Source organism: Molothrus aeneus, chromosome 12, assembly GCF_037042795.1.
Source record: "Molothrus aeneus isolate 106 chromosome 12, BPBGC_Maene_1.0, whole genome shotgun sequence".
Classification (NCBI taxonomy): Eukaryota; Metazoa; Chordata; class Aves; order Passeriformes; family Icteridae; genus Molothrus; species Molothrus aeneus.
Window position 1 is genome coordinate 17,606,572 of NC_089657.1, and position 26,468 is coordinate 17,633,039.

Below are 26,468 nucleotides of genomic sequence, written 5' to 3' on the forward strand. Positions count from 1 at the left end.
AATGGAAGAAAATCAGTGAGTCCTTTTTCCTTCTTATGCTGCTTGCTGCTTTTTTTTGTTTTATAGAAAGTCTCAGGACATTTTCTTTCTTAGTTTGTTAATATTAATACATTCCATCTGAACAGTTTTAAATATGTGCTGTATGTAGATTTTTTTTCTTTTTTTTTTTTTTGTTTAGTATCACCATGCAGTTGTAACTCTTCTTTTTGAGTCATCAGTCACACTTTTCTTACTGGGGAATCGTGACTACAAATGAGATCCTCCCTCACGTAGCAGTTGTGATGTGTACAGCAACGTGGAGTCACTAGATGGCAACATTTCCCGAGGAAAAATCCAAATTACTGCCATAGCCTACAGCAGGAGGTGGGAAAAATTGCTGCAGGGTTAGCCTTGTGTTTGTCTAATTTAGTGAAGGTTTTATTACTGTCTGTTATCAGACATGGCTGAGGATTAGAAGTGAATTTGGAGGCTTGTTCACTGGATTTTGATGGCCACTGCTCTGCTGTGCCTTAATTTTGCTGTTTGCTCTCTGAGCCTCTTGTGCAGATGTTGCTGCTGATGCCATGAATGCAGAGGTACCTCTCCAGCCCCACTGAAGGGTCACCTAAAGCTTGATTTTTCCTTCAAGGAAAACCTGATGAAATAAACCCCCCAAATGCCAGTGCACTCAGCAACTCCAGCACGGTTTTCTTGGGCAGCTGATAAATCTGGGACATGAGCAGCGTGTTGAATGCCTGCCCCTGTCACAGGAATGGAAATGTATTGATATATGTGCATGGAGATGGATCCTGAGTGCTGCTGCCCTACAAAATCCTTTGTGGCAGCAAATGTTAGCATATTGCCAGGGAAGCTCCCTGGCTTGTGGCTGCAGGGGTTGTTGATGAGATAAGGAGCTGGGCACGGTGAGCAGGTGCCTGCCTGGGGCAGGGAGGTGCAGCCGGGCGTCCCTGGGCCGTGTGCCAGCCTTGGAGGTCACGGCGCGTCCCGAGCGGTGCCGCTGACGGGGCTGCAGCAGCATTGCAGTCACACCAAACGTGGGGGTTGCCATGGGAACCAGGAGAAAAGAGCCAAGAGAAACATGGGGAGATGAAAATGATTGAAAGCACAGCTCAGCTTGCCCCTGTGAGCTGCACCATAAGCAGCAAAGGCAGCGGTGCAGGGTTTGTGGGGTTGCACCATTGCAGCTCTCCCAGGCTGAGGAGCAGAGCTGCTGCAGTGGAAATTGTGCCTGGCACACACTGACCTTTCCTCCCTCCCCCCTCCCCCCATGTTTAATTAGGTCCATGATATAGATTGGTGCTAATTAAAGTGTCAAAAGGCCATGAATAGTTGCTTATTTTATCTCTTTGAATTAAAAACCATTAAAAATCAATTTGAGGGCATGTTGAAGGAGGCTTGTTATTAGAATAAATTAACATAATGGAATTTAAGCCTTTGTCTTCTAAGGGTTGGTTAATGTTTAAAAAGAAAGCCAAATTCTACACCTAAAATAAACCCCTCAGTTGGTATGTTAGGAATTTAAATAAATCTGTACATATTTAGTTAGATGACATAGAATAACTGCTTCATCACCTTTGGGGTTGCTGATAAAACTCAGCTATCTTCTGCAAGAGTAACTTTCTCTTTTCCAGACTTAAAACTGATTCCTGATTTCAGGTGGCACTTAAAAAGTTAGCAGCTTGCCAAAGGAAGGACAGATCTGGGACCATCCTCTCAGAAGCAAAGCTGTATTAGAGTTCTTAATCTGGTATTAGGTCCCCTAATTCCAACTGCTTAAGGTAGTATTTTGTTTATCAACTTTACAGTCTTAACTCCTTTAATTAGCAATTATCAAGCAAATCTTACCCAATACATAAAGGTGTGTTGGTTTTGTAGAGAATATCACGACAATGAAGAATGAGAAAGGATTAGCCTATCTTTATGTAATATCTGAAACAGCCTTTCATGTTGAACTGATGATAAAACACGAGGCTTGTGCAGGGGCAGTGTTTTATTTTGGCAGTGCTGTTTGTGTTTACAGCAAGGAGGGATGGTGCTGCTTTGAGGCAGTTCCTACATCCCATGACTGGGGCATGGTGAGGCAGCTCAGAGCACACCTGAGCTCTCAGATGGAATAAGGAGCTCAGTTCAGTACTTGCAGTTGTGTTATGAGCACAAGAAATATGCTTCAAAATATATCTAGAGAAAAGGAGCAGATGTCTTCATCCTTTTAATAAGTTTCCTTCTGGATTATGAGATAATTTAAAATATTTTTTTATTTGCATCCTGTACATTTTTCCTCTGGAGACAAGAGTCAGAAAGCAAATGTCTTTATTTAATTGATGCTGTTCCTTGAGTATTTATTGGTGCTGAGAACCCACTGGCTCAGCCTGTGCTAGCTCACTGTCAGCAGACTCACTTCTGCTCTGGGATTGAAGGTGGTCCATGTTTGCTGTTTTCAAACCCATGCCCACATTGCTTGTGTGACTTGGGTGCTGAGTGCTGCATGGACTGAGAAGGCAAAGAAGATGGTTCCTGTTGTAATAAGTTCATAAACGTTGTTAAAAGGCTGGGTTTTGCTTTGCTCTTCATGGGTTTTTTGGCTTGTCAAATGGAATTTTTATTTTAGACACGAAGAAAATGAGTAGCTACCAAGAAAGGATGTGGGAGTTGACTGTGCAGGGGACTTAGCAATGCATGAATTAAGCAAAACCCCACATCTGCTTCAAAAATAGGAACAAACAGTCAAAAATGGACACGGAAATTTGCAGTAAATGAATAATTTTCATTATCTCTAACTTATATGATAGAGTTTTGATGTTGGGAAAGTAAGATAGACATGAGCATTCAAACAGGTTGGAACTGATGTACTTTGATTCAGAATCTTATTAATTTATGATTTGGCAGAACAATATTTATTCCTTTGTGCTGTGGAGTTCAGTTCCCTGAACTTTCCAACTGCTGCAGTGTCTGCATGCTGGAGTTTATTTAGTGCTCTGTCCTGGGTGCCAAGAGGAGAAATTGCAATTGTCCCACACTGTTCCACACCCATGAATCAAGAGCTTCCTGACCTGCTGAGGCAGCAGTCTCCTTAACCTTGCTAAATGTCAGAGAAAGAAGTATGAAATCCTATCTGTGTCATTTTGCAGAGAAATTTGAAGGTCAAACAAATTGTAGGCCAGTTGGGAAATAAAAAAACCCATTTCTCAAAGCTCAGTTTGAGGAGCTGCAGCACCATGGCTTTGGGAGAGATGGGGCTGCTTTGATTGTTCACTTGCAGCCTCATGGAGCTGTTGGGTGCTGGGGTTTGATCCCCTCTGAGGTGTGAAGGTGTCCAGTGCCAGTGCAGGGGTCTGAACAGGCACAGCTGGGCACAGCCAACTGCAAACTCAGGGGGCACCAGCAGGAGCCTTTGTGCTGTCAGCCTGAAGGGGGGTTGTGATGGATGTGGGGTTAAACATGAAAAACGTGTGCATGGCCATAAGGGAGAGGGCTTCTCATTTATCCTGCAGCTGCTTTGTGTAGATGGAAGAGTAAAAAATGCTCCCTCAACTAATACATGCCTGTGGCAGGATGGTGTCTTTATGAAAATGTAACAGGAGAAATATACCAAGAAAATATCTAAGTGTAGGATGAAAAGAAACTGAAAAACTCCATAAGAACACTAACCTGGAATTGGTTGAAATAAAGATCAGGTGTTGATAACAACATCATTGAGAATACTCTTTTTTTTTTTTTCCCAGCCTAATCAAATAAATATTTAAATAGAAGGTGCCTCTGATTTTATTTTTTTCCCTGTGATACGTAGGTATGTGTTAAGCTGAGCTATCTGGAGCTAAATCTAGTGACAATCAGTAAAAGAAATGGGCTCCAGACTGGAAGGGCTGTGCCTGGCATGGCTGTTCCTGCTGCAGATCCCTTTTCCAGCCTGATCCCAGCTGGAGGCTGTGCCTGCCCTTGGCAGCACCCATGGGCAGCATCTCTGCAGAGCCAAAACCCAGCTGCTTTCAGTAACACTTCCTTTGAGGGATGGGCTCAGAATGGGTTAGACACAGGCTCTTTTTGTTTGACTTGATGGCTGTGCCACTGTTATCCTGCCTTGTACCTCTGAAGAGCCAGAGATCGTTGCAAATGTGGTTGGTAGGAGATGAAGTGGTTTGTGTTCATGTTCCACTGAAAACTGGCAGCAGGGTCAGACAATTTTACCAGAAGAGGTAAATTATATGCTTTCATAGCTCAGAGAGAGAGATCACACCACATACATTTTTTGTGGTTAATGTCCACTTTGGGGATAAAATTAATTTTTCAGGCATGTTTTGAGGAGGCAGAGTTGAAACTCTTAGCATTTTAATGTCATTGGGGGATTGTCTCAGCCTCTAGCTATGTTAAATGGGACTAATAATTTCAGCTAATCAGTGTCTAACAACTTCTGAAAAATGGAAACTAGTTTAGGAGTGATGTAAAGAGAAGTTTTCCACATTAGTGGAACGTTGGGCAAATGCTAATGAACTTTGTGCAGTTTCCACTTGTGTTTGGAGAGAGGGTCTCCTAAGGTCAGCACAGAGTTAATAGTAATGAGTCCCACGCTGAACCAAATTGGGAAAGCCTGTATACATTCTACATTTCAAAGCAGGGCTGCACATGTCATGTGAAACATGAGTCACTGAGTTTGTTTAAAATTTTTTTACATTAGATTTTTGTTCAAGAAGTGTTACAGGAGACAACTCTGCAGCTGAAAGTAACTCCAGAAATAGCAGGGAAGCTGTGGAACCTCAGACTGATATTTAGTGAGGCTTTTAAGGGTACTTTTTATCCACTTGAGACAACACTGGCATCAAGAAGCCTTTAGATCTCCACATGGCTTCATGATGGGTAAAACTTTTAAAAGCCAGTGGCTTTTATTTTCATCAGCAGTTTGGTTTTTACTTTTTTGTTCACATTTATTTCATAAATCTCCTGCTACTGGGCCAAATCCTACCTCAATGTGTCATATGAATCCATTCTTTTAATTTGTCCTCTAAAGGAGCCTTTCATCTTTGTTACTCTTGGGACTGATCTGTGATTAAAAATCTTCTTTAAAAAGAAATACTTGACCAAGAGGACCAAGAGCTTCAGAAAGAAAAGGTGGAAGAGACCCTGTGTGCTTTGTAGCTTGGCTGCTCCCCCTTTGGAAACTGTGGCTCTCCTAATCCAGCTCAGACTTTGGGAAGGGCCTTTCTAGTTAGACTGGAAAAACAAACCCAGCAAAACCTGCCATGGGTTGCTAAAAGCTCAGTTCCAGAGCTGCTTTATTGTTGTGAGCTGCTCATTCACAGCTTCTATGTGTCTGACGCTGTCTTGAGGTGGCTCTTTTGTGTGAGTTTTATTTGATTTTGGTCTTTTGAAATGCACCTTTAGGCATGAGGGGAGCATATTATTGACTGTGAAATCCATTGCTTTCCTTCATCTGCATATAATCATTGGGTAACTAGTTAATTGTTTATTTACACTGTGGGAGAAAATTGTTCTAATGGTTCTAATCAAAGCACCAGGCCACTTAGCACAACCAGGAACCTCGCAGGGCATCGGGTTCTGGCCTTAACCTTTGAGCTCCAAGACACTTTCATACAATGAAAATTTGTCTTTACCATCCCTCAGTGCCCATTAGTGCTCAAAAATGAGGTTTTAGCAAGCATTGATAGGGTTCTGTGGTTGGGGGGGCGTGTTTTGTTTCTTAATTGGGTAATTCAAAGTGAGATGATAAATAGCTTGGAAAGGATTTCTTGTATGATCTATCATCCTGATTAATGTGCATGTACCTGGATGCCCACACATAATCCAAGGTGCCTTTTGATGCTATTGCTCCAGGCTTTTTAATCATGGGAATTTCATTCAACCTCAAAATCTTTTTCTATATGTAATTTAAGCAGCAGTGTTGTGATCACCCTTGGCCATAACCCTCCAGTGTTGGACTGTCCTGAGGACTTTGGCTGTTTTTTCATCCCTAATGAATCTATTTTATGTTGCACATGTTTTCCTGAGTTCCCTTATGGTAAAATGAACCTGGTGTTTGTCACTTCTGCAGCTCACCTGAGATCAGAAGAAGGCAGTGTTGTGTTTTTTGGCAGCACCTCCACAGGCCTTGCAGCAGCCAGAGCTGTAACATGAACGTGCTCCAAGTCAGTCAAGGCTGAAATGAACTTCTTGGTGGATAAAACCAATCCTTACCAGCTTTCTTTGAAGTGGCACCTAGTGGTTAATGAATACTGTTGGTTTTTTGGCCCAGGGTTCCAGATTTTGTGCGGGAGAAGCGCTTTGGGAACTGGCTGAAGGACGCTCGCGACTGGGCCATCTCCCGGAACCGCTACTGGGGCACCCCCATCCCCCTGTGGGTCAGCGAGGATTTGGAAGAGGTGAGTGAGGAGCATGAAAGCTTCCAGCTGGCAAAAACCCTGCCTGTACTTGATGTTTGCTTCTTTTGGTGTCTCTTTGGCTGCTGCAGCCTGAAGTCCCATTTACATGTTTGAACAGCGTATCTGTATAACCCATCTGTGTGTGTGTAATAGGTGATAGGTCTGTGCATATTTATGGGTGCATTTGTGTGCCTGTACAGGTATTCTTTGCTTTTGCTTGAGAACTGCAAGCAATTTTTCTTGGTTTTTACATTAAAATTAATCTTGTCTTTCCCAGAAGAATTTGCAGTGATGGCAAATCTAAAGGAAATAATAAATGCAGTGAGAAAATGGCAAGGAGGAGATTTTTTTTTTTGTAACTCCTTTAAGACTGCTTTTGATATTCTGGTGGTTGGTTAGTTCAAGCCAAATGAGTTGCAAAAGGCATGAAAGTAAGTCCACCACAGCAGAACAGCAAAGATACATATTTGTAGTGCCACAAATGTGAATGTAGCAGACTGTAAAAATATGAATCTAGTGGAATGATGAAAATGTATAATGGTAGTGCTAGAAATGAGCTTTGGCAAGCTGTAAGGTACCCTGCATTGGTAGCAGAATGCAGAGGGCACAATTTTGATGGTTTTAGAACTCTTTCTGAAGGTAGAGTGGGTTTGGGTTTTTTTTGTGTGGTTTATGGGGTTTTTTTGCATTGTATTAGTTCCATTAGACACACAGGAAGAGCCTCCCTCATGTTAGAAGTAGAAAATGGTAATCAGTGTCAGGGTGTGCAGGGAAGGTAAATACTGATGGCAGCAACCCAAGCCTTTATTTTTCTCTCTCTTGATTTGAAAAAGTTTTACTCTTCATTTTAGACCTGAAAGACCTCGAGTAGGAAAACATCTGCTAGAGAAGTATTTTATGATCTTCAACTTGCCATTGCTTAGATGTGCACCATAAAGCATTTTTTATTTCCTCTTCACTAGGAATCTTGGTAGGCAGGGAGATACTCCTGCAATTAGGATTTAAGTATCTAAGAAAGCCTTGGCATTTGGATTCTGCTTGTGCTGTGAGTGTGTTTGTAAATGACTGACAAACCCAGTGCTTCTGTCTCTCATATAACAGTTCAAGTTTAGTTTGAGCACTGACAATTTATACACACTTCTTTTCACATTTATCCAGCATTGCTCAGTCCCTTGTTTGATATAACAATTTCTTTTAGGTAATAAAAAGGCTTTCAGTGTTGTGGCTGAGTGTTTCATTCTACAGCTGAAAAAGATTGTGTAAAGGTTTCATTACTTCCACTCCTTGCCTCTAATAATATTTCATTTTCTGTCCAGTCTCCCCATATCCGTATTCCTGTGTGTACTGATTTTTTTGCTCTTCTAGGTTTGATTTGTTAGTTTTTAATAACAAAATGATGTCTAACTTGGAAGATTGACCTTTCCTTTGAAACGAGCTGCAAATATTCCTCAGGGCTCAGTGTTCTGAATAATGATGGAAATACCAACAGGTCTATTATTTCTATCCATAGATGTTACACATTTCTGTTTGCTCCAGAGTCTGAATATTGTGCTTTAATAGCTGAGTACAGCTTCTGAACTGAGCCAAATTTCAAGTTAAGGTTTTTTTTTTTTTTAAATTCTCTCTTTTTGTGTGTGTGAGATATGGCTTGAAAAACAAATAGGGCTGGAACTGATGTGGAACTTAAAGCCTAGGTGACATCTGCTCTCTCAGTAATGCTATTCCCTCAGAATTCCCTGACTCCAGTGTTACTGCAGCCTGGTGTGGGATTGCACAGCAGCCTCTTCATGTCTGGCTCTCAGAAGAACACTTTGTTGCATGCAATTATGCTTTGCATATTAAATCCTGGAGAAGTAATAACAATTCCTTATTTAATATACAGTAAGGTGAATTAATTGGTATTAAAGTGAATTTTATTACAGATCAATAACTGGTTTTGCACAGTTTTATTTTAGTTTTCTTTTAGTATAATTATCAGGTAGAGACACATAATGGAAGTTAAATTCTGAAGCTTGTGTTTATTGTCACATTTTTGCAGACAGTTTATCATTTTAAGCTTTCAAATTCCAATGATTTCCTCAGTGGAAGAGCACATCTCATTTGGATTAGATAATAAAATTTTTTAATATAACACCCAAGTTGGTAAAGCAGATATGGGCTCATTTTATGGGACTTGCATACAAATTATAGTGTTCAGTATTCAGTGATGTGGAGGTTCTCTGATTATTTCCTGGCTTGTCACCCATGGTAACCCTGCCCCAGGCTGGGTGCCCTCAGTCTGGTCCAGCACAAGGAGAGGCTCTGCCTCTGCTCTCCTGAGGGTGAGGGAACCTCTCCAGGGGCATTTCTGGGCCACTGCTGGCTCACTGTAGCAGTCGTTTCTTCTCCTGTTGAATATTCATGAGGTGCTTTCTGGAGATCCCAGACGTCTCTCTGACACACTGGGTGTCCTTTTTCCTTTCTGTGGGCACTGCTTCCTCCTCAGCTGTGGTCCTGGGCAGAGCTGAAGTGGCAAATCCACAAAACCAAGCATTTTTATCTAGCAGGGACTGCAGGGCTGTGCCACAGGAAGGTTGAGATCCATGACTGCTGCTGGTGGTTTTGTGCTCCTGTGGACATGGATAACCCTGGATCTGATGTTCATTTTGTTGGCAGGGGTTAACCTTGACCTGTGGGTTCACGTTAGGTCCCCTCTGCTGCAGCCTGAGCTGCTGTTGGATGGTGATGGAGCTGCTTTTGTAGCTGATGTGAACCATAGAATGGAGGAGGAGCAAATGCCTGGTGGGCAGAGCAGAGGGCCCAGGCTGTTGGGGCAGCCATGGCCCCTGAAGGGATGGATCCAGAGCAGGATCCATCTAATTGAGGAATTTAATTGGGGAGCATCAGCCTGTGTGTGCTCCTTGCAGAAACGAGGGGGTGGGCCTAATGAGGGATGGAGCTTGATTAGCATCTGTTTGCTGCCTTTTCCTCTTGCCTTTCAGTGTCTAATGAGCTCCCCTTGGGACACAGGAGCTCGTTCCTTCTGCCTTGGACAGAGGCAGTCTTACTCAGGGGGGAGATCTGTGTTACTCTGGGGGTTGATGGATTTTCATTTCTTCCATGAGTGATTTCTGGGTGCAGTTCTGCATCAATATTCAGAATTTTGCTTTAGCATTGAAGTACTTGTTCAGAAAGCACCAAATAATGAGCAGCTTTTCTCCCAGAAATACTTAGTGTGAAAGTATTTTCAAATGCAAAGGTTAGTGAAGGTGAGGGTGTATCCAAGGGCATTTTTTTACCCATTTCTCTATTAATACCTTTTCTTCCTCCAGCAGTGCTGAACTAAGCACCTGCTGCTGCTCACTTGAGCCTCTCTGTTTACTTATGGGGCCACATGAATGAAGAACAGATCTCAGTTAAAAATAGTTTGTTGTTGAAGATGTATTTTAACCTGGAATCAGTCCCCTGGTGGAGTTTGTGTGCATTCTGCAGCCTCTTGTACCTGGCTAGTGGAATCATTGTCCTGCCTCATTTCCTACAGAAAAAAAAAAGACAGATAAGCAATGAAAACATCACATTTTCAAAGTACTTTAACATTAGCAAATGGTGATTAGTAATGCAGATCAGCACTTGAATCAGACTGGGAAAATCATGTCTTAAAACACAAATCAGACTGAGTTTCTGTCTTTTCTGTAATTCATGACAATTTTTTTGGAATGAAATACACCAAAACCTTTCAGTTAGTCACAGTTTCCATGTGTATACATATGCATATGTTTAAGACTAGCTAAAGGAATTGAGCAGTGCTCTGATTTTTTGTATCTTAAGAGCAACTTCCAAAATTATTTCATGTGAAAAGCGTCTGGCCTATTTACAGCTTCTTTATGATGCTACATTTAACTCTTTCCCTGTCAGATCTGTCAGACCCTGGGGTTTTTCTGTTGCAATTCTAAATGGGAAGGATGGCATGTGGGACAGCATCTCCAGAATCCAGGCCTGTACTGCAGCTTGTGGCTCATGAGTCCTGCCAGATGAGAGAGGCCACAGGGTCTGGGAGGGCTCCATTTCAGTAAGACCTGAAGTAAAACCTTTGCTTTTCTGCTTTCTCATACAGTTTTTCAGAATCATTGTTTGATGATGTCAGTTCAAGTCTGGTGTGGAAATCAGCATTCTCCTGAATAGCATGTTGGTGCACAGGAAAAGTCTTTCTTAGCAACTCCTTTGGTAGCTGTGATGCTTTCTTCACTTTAAATAAAAAGCCTTTAACATGTACAGTTTTGTCTACCTGGGATGGAACCCTTATGGATAATGAGCTGCTTACTTTAGGGGAGGAACTTGGGATCTGAAACTCCTGTTTGTGTAAAAATCAGTCATGGAATTTTCAGAGGATTTTGGTTGTCTCTGGTTTGGAGAAGCCCCCCCCCACCCCCCCAATCCCACATTTTTTGATAACCTGCCAAGATGCTGCTGCTTCCAAGTCTCCAGTTCCTGCAACATGAATTGTATTAAATCAGGCCAGTGGTCTTTAACATCATTTGAGGAAGGAGACCCTTGTACAACATTTTTATGGGGTTTTTTCAGCTCTATTAACTACTACAAGAGATACTGCAAGTCTCCTGTCTGATATTAAAAAAAAAAAAAGTTGCTGTGTACAAATAACTGGCTAAATTTCTGTAATTTCTCCTACAGGTGGTTTGTGTTGGTTCAATGGCAGAACTGGAGGAGCTGTCTGGAGTGAAAGTGACGGATCTGCATCGAGAAAGGTGGGTCACAGACACTCTTCACTGGGTGTGAGAAATAGATAAGCAGACATAAAAAAAACTTGGGGTTTTTTTTGCCCAAACCCTGGGAAAGAGACTTAGGGAATAGAAAAGTTGTAACAGGATTTGTGATTAACACATATAAATGTCAGGTTCTCTTTTTCTGTTGAAAAACACTTGTTGAACACTGTTAATACAAAAAATTACAGAGACTGTCAAAGGAAACAGTTTGTCTGATGGTAACAATACAGGGGGGAAAGGGAACTATGGGGAGAACAGAGGACATCTAAACTACAACAACATAATTATACATCATTAAAGCTTTTCTTAATATTCACACAATAGTTGTCTTTTAATTGTGAGAGCCAATCATCTCATTATCTATCTATAACACTAAATATGCATGAAATTAAACTCTGGTGAAATGAGACACCAAATGCACTTTGCTGGGTTCGGGGATATCAGGTCAGGTTGGGACATCATTGTGCATTTTATTCTTCAGAGGATTTGTTCATGTGACCAAGAGCTGTTTTCCTTTACTGATTCACTTTAAATTAAATGTTAGATCACTTCTGTTCAATAGACATAGGAAAGAATATGTCTGAGGGAGAATATTATTTAATTCAGATCTTCTTTCTTACTTCAAGACTTCTGGTAGTGTTGAATTTGCAGGCAACCCCGACATGGGAAGAGATGAGAATCTTGACTCCATGTTTCAGAAGACTGATTTATTATTTTATGATATATTAAAAGAAAATGATATATTAAAACTATACTAAAGAATAGAAGAAAGGATTTCATCAGAAGGCTAGCAAGGAATGGAAAGGGATGATAATGATCTTGTGCTGAGCAGAGAGTCCGAGCCAGCTGGGCTGTGATTGGCCATTAATTAAAAACAGCCACATGAGACCAATCAAAGATGCACCTGTTGCATTCCACAGCAGCAGGTAATCATTGGTTATATTTCATTTCTGAGGCCTCTCAGCTTCTCAGGAGAAAAAATCTTAACGAAAGGATTTTTCATAAAATATGTCCGTGACCTGGCAGCAATAGCAACCCAGAGATACACAGCACACCTGAAGCAAAGACGCTCGAGTCCCTCTGTTGTGTTTCTGTGGAGGTTGAATCAACCTTTGGGATTTGCAGGCGGGTGTTTCAAGGCGGGTGTTTGTTCGTTCGCAGCATTGACGGGCTGCTCATCCCGTCGCGCCGCGGGAAGGGCGCGCTGCGCCGCGTGCCCGAGGTGTTCGACTGCTGGTTCGAGAGCGGCAGCATGCCCTACGCGCAGGTGCACTACCCCTTCGAGAGCAGGAGGGAGCTGGAGGACGCCTTCCCCGCCGACTTCATCGCCGAGGGCATCGACCAGACCCGAGGATGGTAACTCCTGCCGTTTATTAGTCTGGGTGGCTCGGCACTCTCGCTGCTCACAGTGACTCTGAGATGCGTTAGAAAGTCTCTTTTCCAGCCTGGCGGTCAAAGGAGGAGTCAGAGCTCTTCATTTCTCGGTCTCAAGGTTGTTTATTGTTTCTTATCTATAAAATTCTTTCTCCTGCCCTGCCGAGGTCCATTCAGCAGGACAGACAGAGACACTCTGCCTGCCCCTGGGGTGGTGTTATCTTTTTATACTAAAAACTACATGTACAATATTTACAATTACTTCCCAATACCTGTCACCTATGCTAGACAGTGAGCTTCTACTCTAAACCAGTCCTAAAGTGCCACCATCACAGCAGAAGATGGAGGCCAAGAAGGAGAAAGGCTGGACATGCCCAGATTCCTCCATCTCTCCCCCTGAACCCCCATTCTAAAAACCCCAAACCAACCCTATTCAATGATAGTGAATTTTTCACCCCATGATAAATTCACTATCATTCTACTTAAACTGTCATGGCTTTAGTACTTCCACATCTTTGGGTAATGCTGTACAAATAACTTGACTGTTTCTGTACAGGTAAGTGTATAAATAATTTTTAAACTAAAACACAAGGTGGTCTAAAGCTTGGTGATGAAAAAATTGTTGTAGAAATAGAATATTAGCAAGAAAACTTCCCAGCTTTTGTGGAAGACATCATTAGGTAATAGGGCACATCTTTGGCCTGGTAAGGAAAAATCTCAGCAGCTGAATGATCACAGAACTTGAGTTATCTGCTAGAGACAGAGCTGCAGTTGAATCAGTTGAAATGGAAGTCAATGTCTTGAGGATTTCAAGCCAATGTATGGCCTGATAACTTTTACCCTAAGATTAAGTTTGAATTTTGGGTTTATATGAGTGCAGAAAAAAATTAAATCAAACCTTATGTTGTTAAGATTATATAGTTTACAAAAAAGTCAAAGTTTTTAGCTGTAAACTACGTCTGCTTCTTTCACTCTGGATAAATCCTTTTCAATCATCCATGAAGAATTTGGTCTGATTTTCTGTGGTTATTGTTCTCATACATACTTTTATGCCTACATACAGCTTTAGTTCTAGCATTGCAAAGTGTTTAGCCCATGTCTGAAGTTTGAGGTTGACTGTGAAAATTGACAGATGAAGATGAATTTTTGTGTTTTCTGGATTAGTGAGTTTGACTGTGTCCAAGCAGAACTTTTCCATCCAGTAACTTGAGGTATTAGAGCTAAATAAATTCCTCTGCAATACAGTTGGCACTTCCCTTTCCCCACTCCTTTACCCCCCAACAAACCAAGCAACCAAAGCAGGCAGGATGGCAAATATAACTAAATTTCATGATTCTAGTGAAATGTCTTCATTTTTCAACCCCTTAATTGTGATTGCAAAAATTTATCTAATACCTCAATATACAATCAAATACTGTTGGGTAGTAAAAGGAGAATAAAAAACTTCATTTCCCCTCTTTATTCTTTTTATCTGGAAAAAAATAGAAAACAGTTTTTTAATAGAGGAACTCAGGATGAAGACATTTGGTGTGAGCCCTCAGACTTGTGTGCCATAGTCAGGGTGCAAGAGGAGGCTTTCCCTTTTCCATCTGGGGCAGATTGCTTTTTGTTCTTAACATCAGTGTAAGAGTTCCTGGGACTCTGACCCAGAGCCAGGTGTGTTTCACCTGTTGGTGGTGGGAAATCAAAACACCCTCCTCAATTCCTGCTGCTCCCACCTCTCCCAGGTTTTTAATGGGCTGGGGCTTTGCTACCAGCAAGTGTTGGGTGATTTGTAGTAGAGCACTTCTGATTTGTGAGAGACAGGAGGAATTGAGATGTGAGGTCAAAGAGAACAAGGAGCAGGGGTGAGTTCTGAAGTGCTGGGAGCACAGGCTGTGATTTGTATTTGGCACATCCTGTTAGAAGTGTGAAGATGGAGAATGGAGATTGGTTTTGTGTCAGGTCAGAGACTGCAGCTGCTGTGAAGTGAGGACTGGGAGGTGGGGAAAGGCTCAGGAGGAGCAGGTCTGGTGGCTTCTGGTTCACTCCACAGAAGAGGAGAAAAAATCAAGGGAGACAAGGGGAAAATTAATGTGAAGAAGGTGATTGTCCAGGAAAGTGATATTTTTGATGACTTTCTGCCTGGATAGAGAACCAGCTGAATTATATTTGTTAAAGCCAGAGGACAAAATCTTAGAGTAGTTGGGTTGCAAGACTGGCAGTCCAGGCAAAGTGGTAGGAAAGGCTCTGCCTCTGAACAGGGAAATGTAGCAAGATTTATGGTTGTGGTCAGAATGTGGTGGCCCACAGGGAATTCAAAGCTGCACGGTTTGGCATGAACCACAGGATCATGAATTTACCCACAGATGTTCAAGAAAAAAAGGAGAAAAGATTCCCCTCCCTGTTTTCTCCTCAGTAGAAAGTAGAGCAAAGCAGTGAATTTCTGTTATGGCTTTTTTACTGTTGGTTGACTGACAGGTATTTATCTGCAAGGACATACCTAGGAACAGTCTGAGATATGGTGAATGGAAAGTGAAACAGCAGAGACATTGAGGAAGTTTTCAAGAAACAAGTGTGTCTGTGTACAACAGATTTCAAAAATAAGGTGCTGAAAGACACTACTTTAAAATATTCAGAGTGAATGAGGTGAATTTTAAAAGCACAACCTGAGGAAGAATCAGAAGAGTTCCATCAGAGTATGTGGATCACAGGTTTTCAGACACAGTCTTGTAGCTGTCATCAGCTAAGGCATCTCATGCTGAGGCTCTTTGGGTTTGACAATTTGAACAAAAAATTTGTGATGTATCCTTGGATGCATTTTTTCAGTGCCCACAGTCTGCCTGTACAACTTTCCTAATACAGGGAATTAGGAATTCTTAAAGAACATTGAAATCTCTCCTAGTTGGTTCTGCTTTGTGCTTTTTACCTGCAATTTCAAGTGCTCTAATAGGAGAATTTGTAACCAGTTTACAGAAAGTGCTGGGAGTTTGTCAATGAGGAACTTTTTAGTAAGTGCAGAGGAAAAAACTGCTGTGTTTGTAATGAACTTTCAGCTCTGTAGGCTTGAGGTGTCAGTCACCTGAGTAAGTAGTCAGATATTTGTGTTTTGGGGGTTTTCTTAAGAAAGTTAAAAAAATCAATACAGGGATTTTGAATGCCCATGTTTGTGTGCAGGTGGAGGAGTATTGGTTAAAATTCATGAAATTAAACTGCAGTTTAATAAAGAGAATTTGTATCCTACAGTGCGAGTTGAGGTGATTTTGAGAGTTAGGGGCCTGGATGAGATAAACATCAGAGTTGTCATGGAAGTCACTTAATAAATGCACACAGCAACCTCTGCAGAGGACCCTCAAGTGTCAGAATAATGCTTTTGCAATTATAGGCTGCTTTTGATAAAAACAACTTTGGAACATACAGATGGATTTTTTTCCCCCCTATGAAGTGTTTCTTCCCTAAATCTTCATGCAAATACATAGTTCTGAGACATAACCTCCTGTGCCTTATTATAGCTTTTTTATAATCACCTTCTCTTTGAAGGTTGCTAAGCAGTTGTCAGTGTGATGCCTGTTTTGAACCAGGAAAGCTGTGGCCCACCCTCCAGTTACTTTCTTTAAAGTAATTACCAACAGTGCAGTTCCAGCAGCTCACACAGCCCTCCTTTGGTGAAGGCTCTGGCTCCTGAGTGTGAAATTATCACATCATCCTGCACTTCCACTTAATTTCCCAGATATAATCATATATCAGCCTGTGAACAATAGGTGCCTGTGCTTGCTCCAGCACTGATTTCCAGAGTGTCCAAGTTTATAGAGTGATTGTAAACACATCAAATAGAATGGGGAGGAGCCACTGCTGCCCTTTGTTGGGGGAACATTCTCTTATTTCCTAGTGATGGCTGATTAAAGCAGGCAACCACAACCTCCTTCCAGTCAAACCTTTGGCAGCATTGGAAGGAGGCTTCTCCCATTTTCAGTGACTTGTTTTTGTACTTTTATACTATGTTCCATTGTCTGTCAGGCTGAAGAACACACAATTAACACACAAACAAAAGTGTGCTAGTCCTGAGTACTCTGTTTGATCCTGACTGATCACAGATTTGCAGTGAGCAAATAGGAAACATGTTCAGGGGCAGAATTCCCTTTTTTCTGCTAAAGAGGGAAAATGCTGCAGTTTTCTTCCTCCTGATCTTCCTAATGCTTCCTATTAGAATTTTTCTGCCTTCCTGGACTATTAGATCCCAGCTGAGCAAAGAGCATGATATGCTTCAAATAGGAAGATCTACCTTCCATAAGCTCCTTTTCTGACTCTTTGCCACATAAATGTTCCCCAGACTTAAAATTTACCTTTGCCAGAGGAAAGCAGCGTAATGAAGCATTTATTTTGTAATGAAGACATGCAGGCTTTAGCTTGGTGTATTTATAAAGTCACATTTGTGTTGTCTCTTGTTTCAGGTTCTACACTTTGCTGGTGCTGTCCACTGCTCTTTTTGGGAGGCCTCCTTTCAAGAATGTCATTGTCAACGGCCTTGTCCTTGCCAGGTTGGTGTCAATCAGCTCCTTCCTGAGCAGGTTTTTAGTCAAAGAATGTTTCAGATAAGACCTGCAAATTGTAAATGGAATATGAAATGGACTTTGGAGCTGTTTAGACTTGCCAGGGTGATAGCTGTGCTGCAGGAGATAAGAGGCATCTGAGAGTGAGAGGCTCACACATCCCAGCATCTGCTGCACTGGGCTCTTTCCAGCAGGGCCAGTCCTGCCTGGAGAGAGAAAATGAATAACAAGAATAGGAAAAAAATTGTACCTGTTATGCAGAGTAAAGGGAATGATAAATGTAGTTTTAGATGTAATTTCAAGTTAATTATATTTGTTTCCCTTTATTTTCCAATGAAAATTAAAAAAAAAAAATCAGTGGGCTGGAGGGATTGATTCAAAACAAGTGCATCTTTCCTCAGCTTGGGTAGGAAGGGCATATTTCCTGCTTAGATTTGTAACTTGGGAGCCTCTTGGGTTGGGTTTTGGTTTTTTCAGTTGTTTTTGTAGGTTCAACAGTCGTACAGAAAGGATGTGCTAATACATATATATATATATATATATATACACACATATATATATATATATATATATATACACACATATATATATATATATATAAAATTATGTCTCTGGCACCAGGAACATACTAGGCCAGAAAACTGAGCTGGATTTGAAGGGCCTTTTTTATTTATCCATTAAAATAAGTGTTAAAAGTGTGGCAAGAGTTCTGAGAATTGATGCCTACATTGTGATATTTTCTAGTGATGGCCAGAAAATGAGCAAAAGGAAGAAGAACTACCCTGATCCGATGCACATTGTGAACAGTTATGGAGCTGATGCACTCAGGTGGGGTTTCTCTGCTGGATGTTCTGTGGGATGTGTTAGCTCCCTGCTCATGGCAGATCCACACCAAGAGGCTGCTTGGGGGCTTTGACAATTAGCAGAAGGAACAAAGTTAATTTTAGAAGCTTCTAGACCACTGTGACAGAAGTAGCTGCAAGAGTGGATGACTCCAAAGAAGTGGCAATGGATGCAGTGCATGTTTCCCTCCCTAAAGCCCAAAGGATCTGCTTCTTCCAGCACTGATAATCTGAGCTGAGCCACTGAAAATGGGAATAAAATATTTGATAACAGCACTACAAGGTCACTGTTAAATCATTGGCTTAGAGGAGGGTCTTTGCATAATGCACAAAACATTTATTGTTTGTACTGTTTGCATTATACATTTTCTAAAAAGTGCTTTGTGTTTGTGGATGTCAGTACATCATTTGCACCTAATAGCAGTGGCACCACAAGAGCAGAAGTGGAGCAGCCTAATGTGTGTAGATAAATTGTCCTGGTCAAACAGAGTTTAAACACAGTTCAAGTGGTTCATTAAAATTACAGGAGCACATGAAGTAATTACACACTCACTTGGTGCACTGACTGCATGCATCAGGTGGTACCTTGAGGTAAAGGGACATAAAAGACATTTTAATAACTGCAGGAATGCACTGCTTGGGCATTTCTCTAGAGCCCTGTAATTCTTGTGTATATAAGAAACCCTTCAGCTCTCACACATTGTGTTTTACAGCTACACACAGAACTGATGGGCTGAATGGAAGCTGAGTGTTTGTTTGGGAAAGATGGTTGTTGCTTCTAGATAATTTAACAGAATCAATGTGAGGTTCTAATTGTTTCAAGTGGAATTCTTAAATTTAGTCAAGGTTGCTCTTTACAAATCAACAAGGTGTGGTAGCAGGGTAGCACTGAGCTGGTAGCTGCAATAATAAGAATGAAAAGGGTTGGAGTTACTCATGCTGGAGATTTTTAAATCACAGGTGATGTTTCTGTTGAAAAAAAAAAGCAACCTTGCCTTTTTTATAAACAAACCAAAAAAATCTCAAACACCAGAAGTTACACTTCCATTATTCATGGGTTTTTTTTTTTTAATTTCTAAGAAGCTAATTCATTTTTCTGCCAGTGTACTCATTCTTTAATGTCACATTTATTTATACCTACACCCACACAGAGAGTAAAAAAGCATTGCAGCCTGGGCTCATTTCTGGAAGGAGCTCTGCAATTCAGTTCTCTGCCTTTTCTGAGGTGCTTGATGTTCTCTGTTTATAGCAAAAGCTACAACTGAGGTTTTTTCCTTGGCACTGTTTCCCTGCAGAGTTACTTTAGCTTTTGCAGTACACAAATATATATGTATATTCTAACTCCAGCTTTGAAGTATTCTCAGCAGTAGCTTGATAAATAGATCAGTGGAAAATATAGATATAAGTTGGTGAAATGAATATGGAATTGAGCAGAAAGGGCAAACAGCAGAAATAACAGCACAGTAAATTTAACAACCCGATTTGAGGCTTCATGAAATTTGAATCCTGAGTGAAATTTGTTAGAAGGGCCAAACCAGTTACATTTCAATATTGCTGAGACCTGGGCTGGTGACCTGTCCAAGCTGAGCTATGTCAGAAAGAATTTGCTGGTCCTGGTATTTCCAGCCTTTGCTTTCCTCTGTGCTGGGGTGAGGATTGCACTTAGAAAGGAGCAGTTGCATCCTCCTCTCAACCTGGTGTTGAAATGCAGGAGAAATAATGCAACATGCTGCTGGTTTGAGGGTTCAAGAGGAGATAATTCACTTTTTTCTCATGCATTGTCAGCAAACTCAGTAACACTGGCTTGATCTGAGGAAGGTTTTATTTTCTGCCCAGTGGGTAACTGAATGGATGTAACTAAACTGATGGAACTCTGCTTTTCTTGTGGGCCTTATTTCTGTGTCCATACAATAAATGCATCTTTGAATTGGAGTAATTGAGGAAATTGCTCTTTTTTTAACATTTACATATTGTAAGGCAGGGTAGGGCTGCTTTATTAAAACAAACCCCCCCCCCCCCAAAAAAAAAACCCAAAACTACAACACTACCAAACTGTGGCACATAAATAATAGTGGTAGAAGGAAGGTGTGGTTTAAGGATAGACCTAAATTCTAGTTTCATTTAAGGACTTAGTAGCTCATTGCCATTAATTGTTCTGTACTTCTGTAAGTTTATAATTTGAATTCAGGTATGAATTCACTTGGGTGATCTTTGGGGTCCATTCCCACCCAAGCCATTCTATGAATCTGTGTTAAAATTTTTTTTTTTTTTAATCCAGTACTGAAAAAGCCCATTTCTGTGCTGCATTACTGTCTGTTTATTCTGGTAGCTCTATTTTTATCTATTAGTTTTAATGCAAGAATCCCTCTCTCCTGAAGAATTTATGGTCTGGTATTCTTGAATGTGCTGTGTCAAACCCCATTAAGATTTTAAAGCCTCTTAAAGGAAGTGCCTGTAAAGTTACATTAGTTTAGAATCATGATTTTAAAAGTTTAAAAATGTGAGAAAATGGGTTAATAAATTTGGATTGAAAAATGCCATAATCTTTAAAACGAAAAAATGTTTGGTTTGGTTTTCATATTTGGAAAATTAAATGAAGCGAATCTAAATCAAGTTTGTATTCAAGTTTTTCTGACACCTGAGCAAGGCCTGGTTTCTCTTTGAGTTAACTTGATAGATTCCACTTTATTTCTGAAGACAGAATGTTTATTTGGGGAAGAAGATGGGATTTTTTTTAACTCAGAGACAGCAAAGAAGCTGAGGGATATTTTTGTCTCTCGTATAAGTAGTTGGTGTCACCTGGATCCTGTGCTTTGGTCCCTCAGAGCTGCCTCTGGATACAATACAATTTGCAGGAGGCACGTCCTTTGTTCCCTTCTGGGGATGTCTTTCTTGAAAATGTTGATTTCTGCTCTTTTCCTTGGATTTGCCTGGTTTGTTTTGCTCCTTAGTTCTGCCAAAGCTTTTCATAATTGACGAGATAACCGAGATTGAATAGAAAGATACTGGGTAATGGTTAATGAATTTAAAATATTACCAAAACAAAAGGTACCATCCTACAGATGAACCATACAAGCTCTGCTTGTTTTACACTGTAAAACACACATGCACCTGAGCATGAAAAAGAAAATTTCAGTTCAAATTCTGTGTGCAGCATCTTAGAAAGGAGCAGTTACTAGTAAATGGTTTTATGTTCAGTTTGTTACATGCCTACAGTACAGCCATCTTTGGGGTTTTTCCTGTGAAACCCTATCAGTATGTGCAGTTTGAAGCTTTGAATTATTGTGCTCTTATTTTGCAGGTTGTACCTGATCAATTCTCCCGTGGTAAGAGCAGAGAACCTGAGGTTTAAGGAGGAGGGGGTGAGGGATATCCTGAAGGATGTGTTCCTGCCCTGGTACAACGCCTATCGCTTCCTGGTGCAGAACGTGCAGGTCCTGCAGCACAAGGTACAGCTCAGGGCTCAGGGCAGGGCACTCTGCTCCTTCAGGGCTCAGGGGATCTCCATGGCAGGGAAATTCACACTGGGAGGGAGGTCTGGGCTCTGCTCCTTCAGGGCTCAGGGGATCTCCATGGCAGGGAAATTCACACTGGGAGGGAGGGAGGTCTGGGTTCTGGAGGTCATCTGATCTTTACTCCTTGGTCTGAGTTAGATCAGGCTGTATATTATACTTGCTCTTAGTCTGTTATTTGCTGTTTGTACCATGCTTTATAAAGTTGTAACCACCTGCATCTTTTTTTTCTTGACCAAGCTTATTAAATAGAAAGGGGGAGAGGAAGATGAGGGACTGCCAAGACATGACAGCTCTCATTTCTCAGATTGGAGTGCTGTTGAGTCCCTTTTATTTCACATCTGTGGGATGCTGCTGCTGCATTCAGACTTGTGAAATTGGAGCTCCAGACCTGGTGTTTGTGGGGTCAGGGCACACTGAGCACTTACCTGCTGCTCCTCACCCCTGGGAACACCAGTTAAAGCCACGTGTGCTTCAGGGGATCCTCCTGAGATGTCCCTGCTGAACCTGGGTGGGTTTTCCTGGTGGTGTTTCCAGAGCAGCTGGAGGCAGCAGTTCCCACTGATCCTGCCTTTGTGCTGCTGTTTTTATCTTGCTGTTCCCTGTGTGGTGGGGCCAGCACAGCCCCTGTCCAGCAGGATCTGTCACTTGGGCTGCAAGTTCCTCTGCACTGAGAGCAGTGCTCAGCACCACACACACTGAGCAGAACTGCAAATCAGTCAGCAAAGTCATTTGCAGTAGTGGCTGCTGTGACAGTTTCTTGAGCTAACTCATTTACAGGAACTTTAATTATGAATCTGCATTAAAATGCTTAACTTGGGAATACTCAGTCCTGAATACATTAGCCACAGCAAGGAGATTGTCTTCTGTAACATGACAGTAATTTTTTTTAAAAGTTATATTTAAATGCAACTTAGAAAAAAGATTCAGAAATGGAATGGAAAGAAAGGCAAATCACAAAAGCAATAATGCTTTAGACTTGTAGATTACATTTGAAGTCTGCTAAAAATGCTGAATGAGTGACAGGAGTTTCTACACTTTGAGTGTTAAAGCAAGATTAAAAATTCTTTCTTATAGTATTTTTTCATTAAAATTGAAGATTTGATGTGTATTTTGTACAGTTTCTATTGAAGCCAATTTTAATCTTTTAGCTGAAATGAATGACAGCAGGTTTAGTGCAAACTTGTATGGGAGAGTGGGAGCTAAATGAAAAGTCCAAACCTTGCATTTGCAGTAGCAGCCTGGTCACTGTGGAGCTGCCATTTGAATCAATAAAGACAGCTGAATTCAGAAATCAGTACAGTAAACAGCTGACTTAAACAATTGGATTTATCTGTTTTAGCAAACTCTTTGGGGAAGAAAGTTTGCTAACTCCAGATCCTAATATTCAACAAGTCTTATTTTTAGGATCCCTAGACAGCATTCATCAGACAAACTTAAATATTACCCCCAAAATACACTTGTTTATCCTGTGTGACCTTTGAATTGTCTAAAGTGAACTTGATAGCTTTTTGCTGTGATCCCATTAAATCTTGCAGTGTCAGCTCAATTGGGAATGGAAAACCCCAGTGGAAAATCCAGGTGCTTGAGGAGATAGGTTTGGTGATTCAGTAGATGGATTTTCTCTTTTTAAATAGTGAAATCCTTCCTATGCACCATATTAGGCAAAAGAATGTGCTATTGGAGGTGATAATGCTTAAATTAGATTTCATTAGGTTTAAGCAACTTCGTTGTGTTCTGCTTCCTGCGAGAGTGCAAGTAAAATCCCAGTGTCCTGGATCAGGTCTAATAATGATTTAATGCTTACTGTAATTCCCCCTTTAATTGTAGTTGGTTAATGACTGCTGACCTCACACTGGGATTGTTCCTCTTCTGCATTTCTTTCCTATGAATCTTCTTCTTTGTACTGTGAAAGTGGATCTGTAGTGTCTGCGTTTAATAATCCCAACAGATTTTTTTCATCTGGACTCTTAGGGAAGGGAAAGTCAAAAGACTTTTAAAACCACCTGATAAATACTGTTTGCAAATTAAAAAAAAAAACCCCAAACCAAAACCTGTTTCCAGCCTGTTGTAAGAATGTGGGAAAGAGTCAGGCATGGTCTTGCTTGCAAGGCCCTGCAGAACCAGCAAAGTGATGCCATTTCACAGTGGCTGCAAACACCAGTGTTCTGGAAAGCAGAGAATTCCACTGTGTGCATGTTGGATGCTAAAAATTCCACCTGCTTTTTCAGGTTGCTTCATTCATCTGTGTTTCAATGTATTGAGATTGTCCCATGTTCTTAAAAAAGCAATGGTTTTGTTTCTAGGCCTGCTTTCCAAACAGAATCCATCTGCACAGTGAATTCCTTAGAAATGCCTCAGAGCCTCCTGGATGAAGGAGCTGTGTAAATGCCAGGATCCTGGCCTGTGTCTGGAGCCTGGGAAAGGATGGGTGCTGCTTTTTATCTGCTTTTACAGGCCCAAATCACCAGCTTCCTTTGCAGTGGAAGGTGGTGGAGAGGCAGCAGTGAGAGACAGGTTTTGCACAGCTCCTTCTCTTACATACCTGTGTCTGGAATTTAATGTTTGCTGCTGGGAAACTCAGTGTAACCCAGGAAGATGCCAAAATTGTGCTAGCTGACAGGTAATTGGATACAGAGGTTTGATTATATACCCTGATGACTTGGAAATCTGCTTTGTGTTTTGATGATAGGATGAGGGAAGAGAATTCCTTTACAATGAGAACACAGTTAAGGAGAGCAATAACATCATGGATAAATGGATTCTTTCTTTCACCCAGTCCCTCATCCAGTTCTTCAAAGCTGAAATGGCAGGTATGCATTTTTGCTCAGGGGGTCTGGGGGTGTTTCATGTTGGATTGCAGAACTTGTCTTTCCATACAGAGATTCCCAAATTCTGTGAGACACTTTGATAAAAGGAAGGAAATCTTTACCCAGCTGCCATAATCCATGGAATGCTTCTTTCATGGTTGTTAAGTCAGATTTTGCTATGCTTGTTCATGAGATTTCAAAAAGTGATGAGGCTTTTTTTGTCACAGCTAATCCTGTGAACTCAGGGATGGAGCTTGTTGCTGTAACAACGTCTGCAGTGCTTGGAGCAATTAATAATTTTATAATAGTCACTGAAATACAGCAGTGAAAAGGAAACCAAATAGAATTTGGAGAAGCTGTAAAAAAAGGGATAAAATGGGCAGTGCTCAAGTCAGTGAATAAAATAATTTTGATGGGTACATGAGCACTGGCAGTAAATTTTTCCCTGGTATAGTTCCACAGAGAGGGTTTCTTGGGAATCATGCTGTGGGAGTGTGTGCAGCAGAGTGGATGCCATTAGGATAGCTGTAAAGGATACTCTCCAGGTTTTTTTCCTGCATGATGTCTTGTTCATCATCCCATACCTCTTGATGCTCACATTCCATTGAGAAACTTAATTGCAAAGAGGAGATGCTACAAGAACCCCTTGAAGTAGTTGATAAATTTGTAGATGGGATTTGAAGAGGTTTTGGTGCATTTGAGGCCACTGGAAGCCCAGATATTGGAAAGAAGATGGCTTTGGCCATTGTCACTCCTGCTCATGAATAAACAAATAACCCCCTCAATGCCTGTGATCTTAAGTTGCCCTTAGAAGAGTGTTAGCAGCCTTGGGCTTGGGAAGGAAGGTGTTAAGTGGGATAACAGGCAGTAAGGAAATGTCTGAATGGCAGATGTGAGTTCAGCAGCACACAGGACAGTCCTGCACTGCCTTCATCTCTTGTTTCCCCCCTGACTGGTGTGATGGTCACTGTCACCAGGAGCTGTGCAGTTTGTCCATCTGTGACAGGGGAACCAGCTCATTTGGTACCAGCAGAATTCACTGAGCTCATCTGAGAACCTTTCATTAAAGGAAGAAGGAATCCTCAAGCTACCCAACTTAGCAATATGATAAAAGCTGGCTCTCATGGGTGAAAATGTGGCTTCTTCCTGCGAGTTGTTGTCCTTGAAATTTATTGGTGGTTTGTGTTGAGCTTCAAGTGTTGCCAAGCAGAAATAAGCAGAGCCTATGCAAGTTTATGTGCTGCTTGTGAAGAGGAAAGTAACTCTGAGGGACAGCAGAAAATTCATTTGTGAGTTTGGGAACCTGGGATCTTGGATTAGTCCATGGTTTAAACAGAATATTTGTTAGGAAGGTGAATATGGGAGTAGAAACTTGAATTATCTGCTCTGGATTTCTGAGAGGAAGATGAAGCTGACAAAAAGGGATGTGTCAGTGACCATCTTTATAAAATAAGATCCTTCTAAGAGGAGAAAAGAGTTTCTGTTGGAAAATGACAATGCAAAGGCTTCCAAGGCAGTAGTGTTGGTAGGAAATACTGTTGTCTTGTGTTAGATGAAGATAACATCATGTGCTCAGCAAATGAGTGGCAGTCTCATGTGGAAAGGATTAATAAACAGAATTTTTCAATTTATTTTTCTGCATAAACTCTGGATTCAGTCAGGCAGATCTGAATGAGATGAAGTGAATTTGTGTGCTGTGACATGATACTCTAATCTCTTTTGCAAACCTATTTTGGGAATTTTTTTTTTTTTTGAAAATATTTTCTACTTTGTATCACTTCAAGTAGGAAAAATGTTAGGGAGAGACAAGGGAAGATTATAATGGTGACTGATACTATCAAATGCTTAATAAATGAGATAAATAAAAATATAAATTCCTGTAGCTGGAGGTCATGGGGTGTAAGAACACACAGGTTTGAACCTGGCAGTGCTGAGGAGAACCCAGTGACCAGGGAAATGCTGCAGCTGGGCTCTGCCTCTTCCATTTCACCCAGTGTCTTTTAGAGTGGAGCTGAATTTTACCCCCAGCTCCTGCCTCTGGAAAAATGTTTCCATTAACTTCTGGTAATTCTATCCCAGTTTCTGCTGGCACTTGGACAGGTGGCAGTGTGGGGTCAGTGTGGCATTGACCTCCCCTGCAGGGGCTGAGGGGCAGGGAAGGGGCTCAGCCTGTGCCCCCCTGCTCTGGGGTGCTTGGGAGAGCCTGGAAAAACTCCAGAGAGGGGAAAGAGCTCTGCTGGTCCTGCTTGGGAGGGCTTTGCCTCCCAGGA

At 41.3% G+C, this 26,468-nt stretch overlaps 1 protein-coding gene across 2 annotated transcripts in view; it reads left to right on the forward strand.

Annotated features, from left to right (window-relative positions):
- Positions 1–26,468, forward strand: part of IARS1 (isoleucyl-tRNA synthetase 1) — a 94,092-nt gene that overhangs the window by 39,371 nt on the left and 28,253 nt on the right. For both annotated transcript variants that reach the window (XM_066557992.1, XM_066557991.1), the window contains exons 15-21: positions 6,245–6,371; positions 11,040–11,113; positions 12,293–12,487; positions 16,936–17,022; positions 17,779–17,862; positions 21,178–21,325; positions 24,081–24,201. In XM_066557992.1, the coding sequence (XP_066414089.1) occupies positions 6,245–6,371; positions 11,040–11,113; positions 12,293–12,487; positions 16,936–17,022; positions 17,779–17,862; positions 21,178–21,325; positions 24,081–24,201 (836 nt within the window). The remainder of the gene's footprint in view (positions 1–6,244; positions 6,372–11,039; positions 11,114–12,292; positions 12,488–16,935; positions 17,023–17,778; positions 17,863–21,177; positions 21,326–24,080; positions 24,202–26,468) is intronic.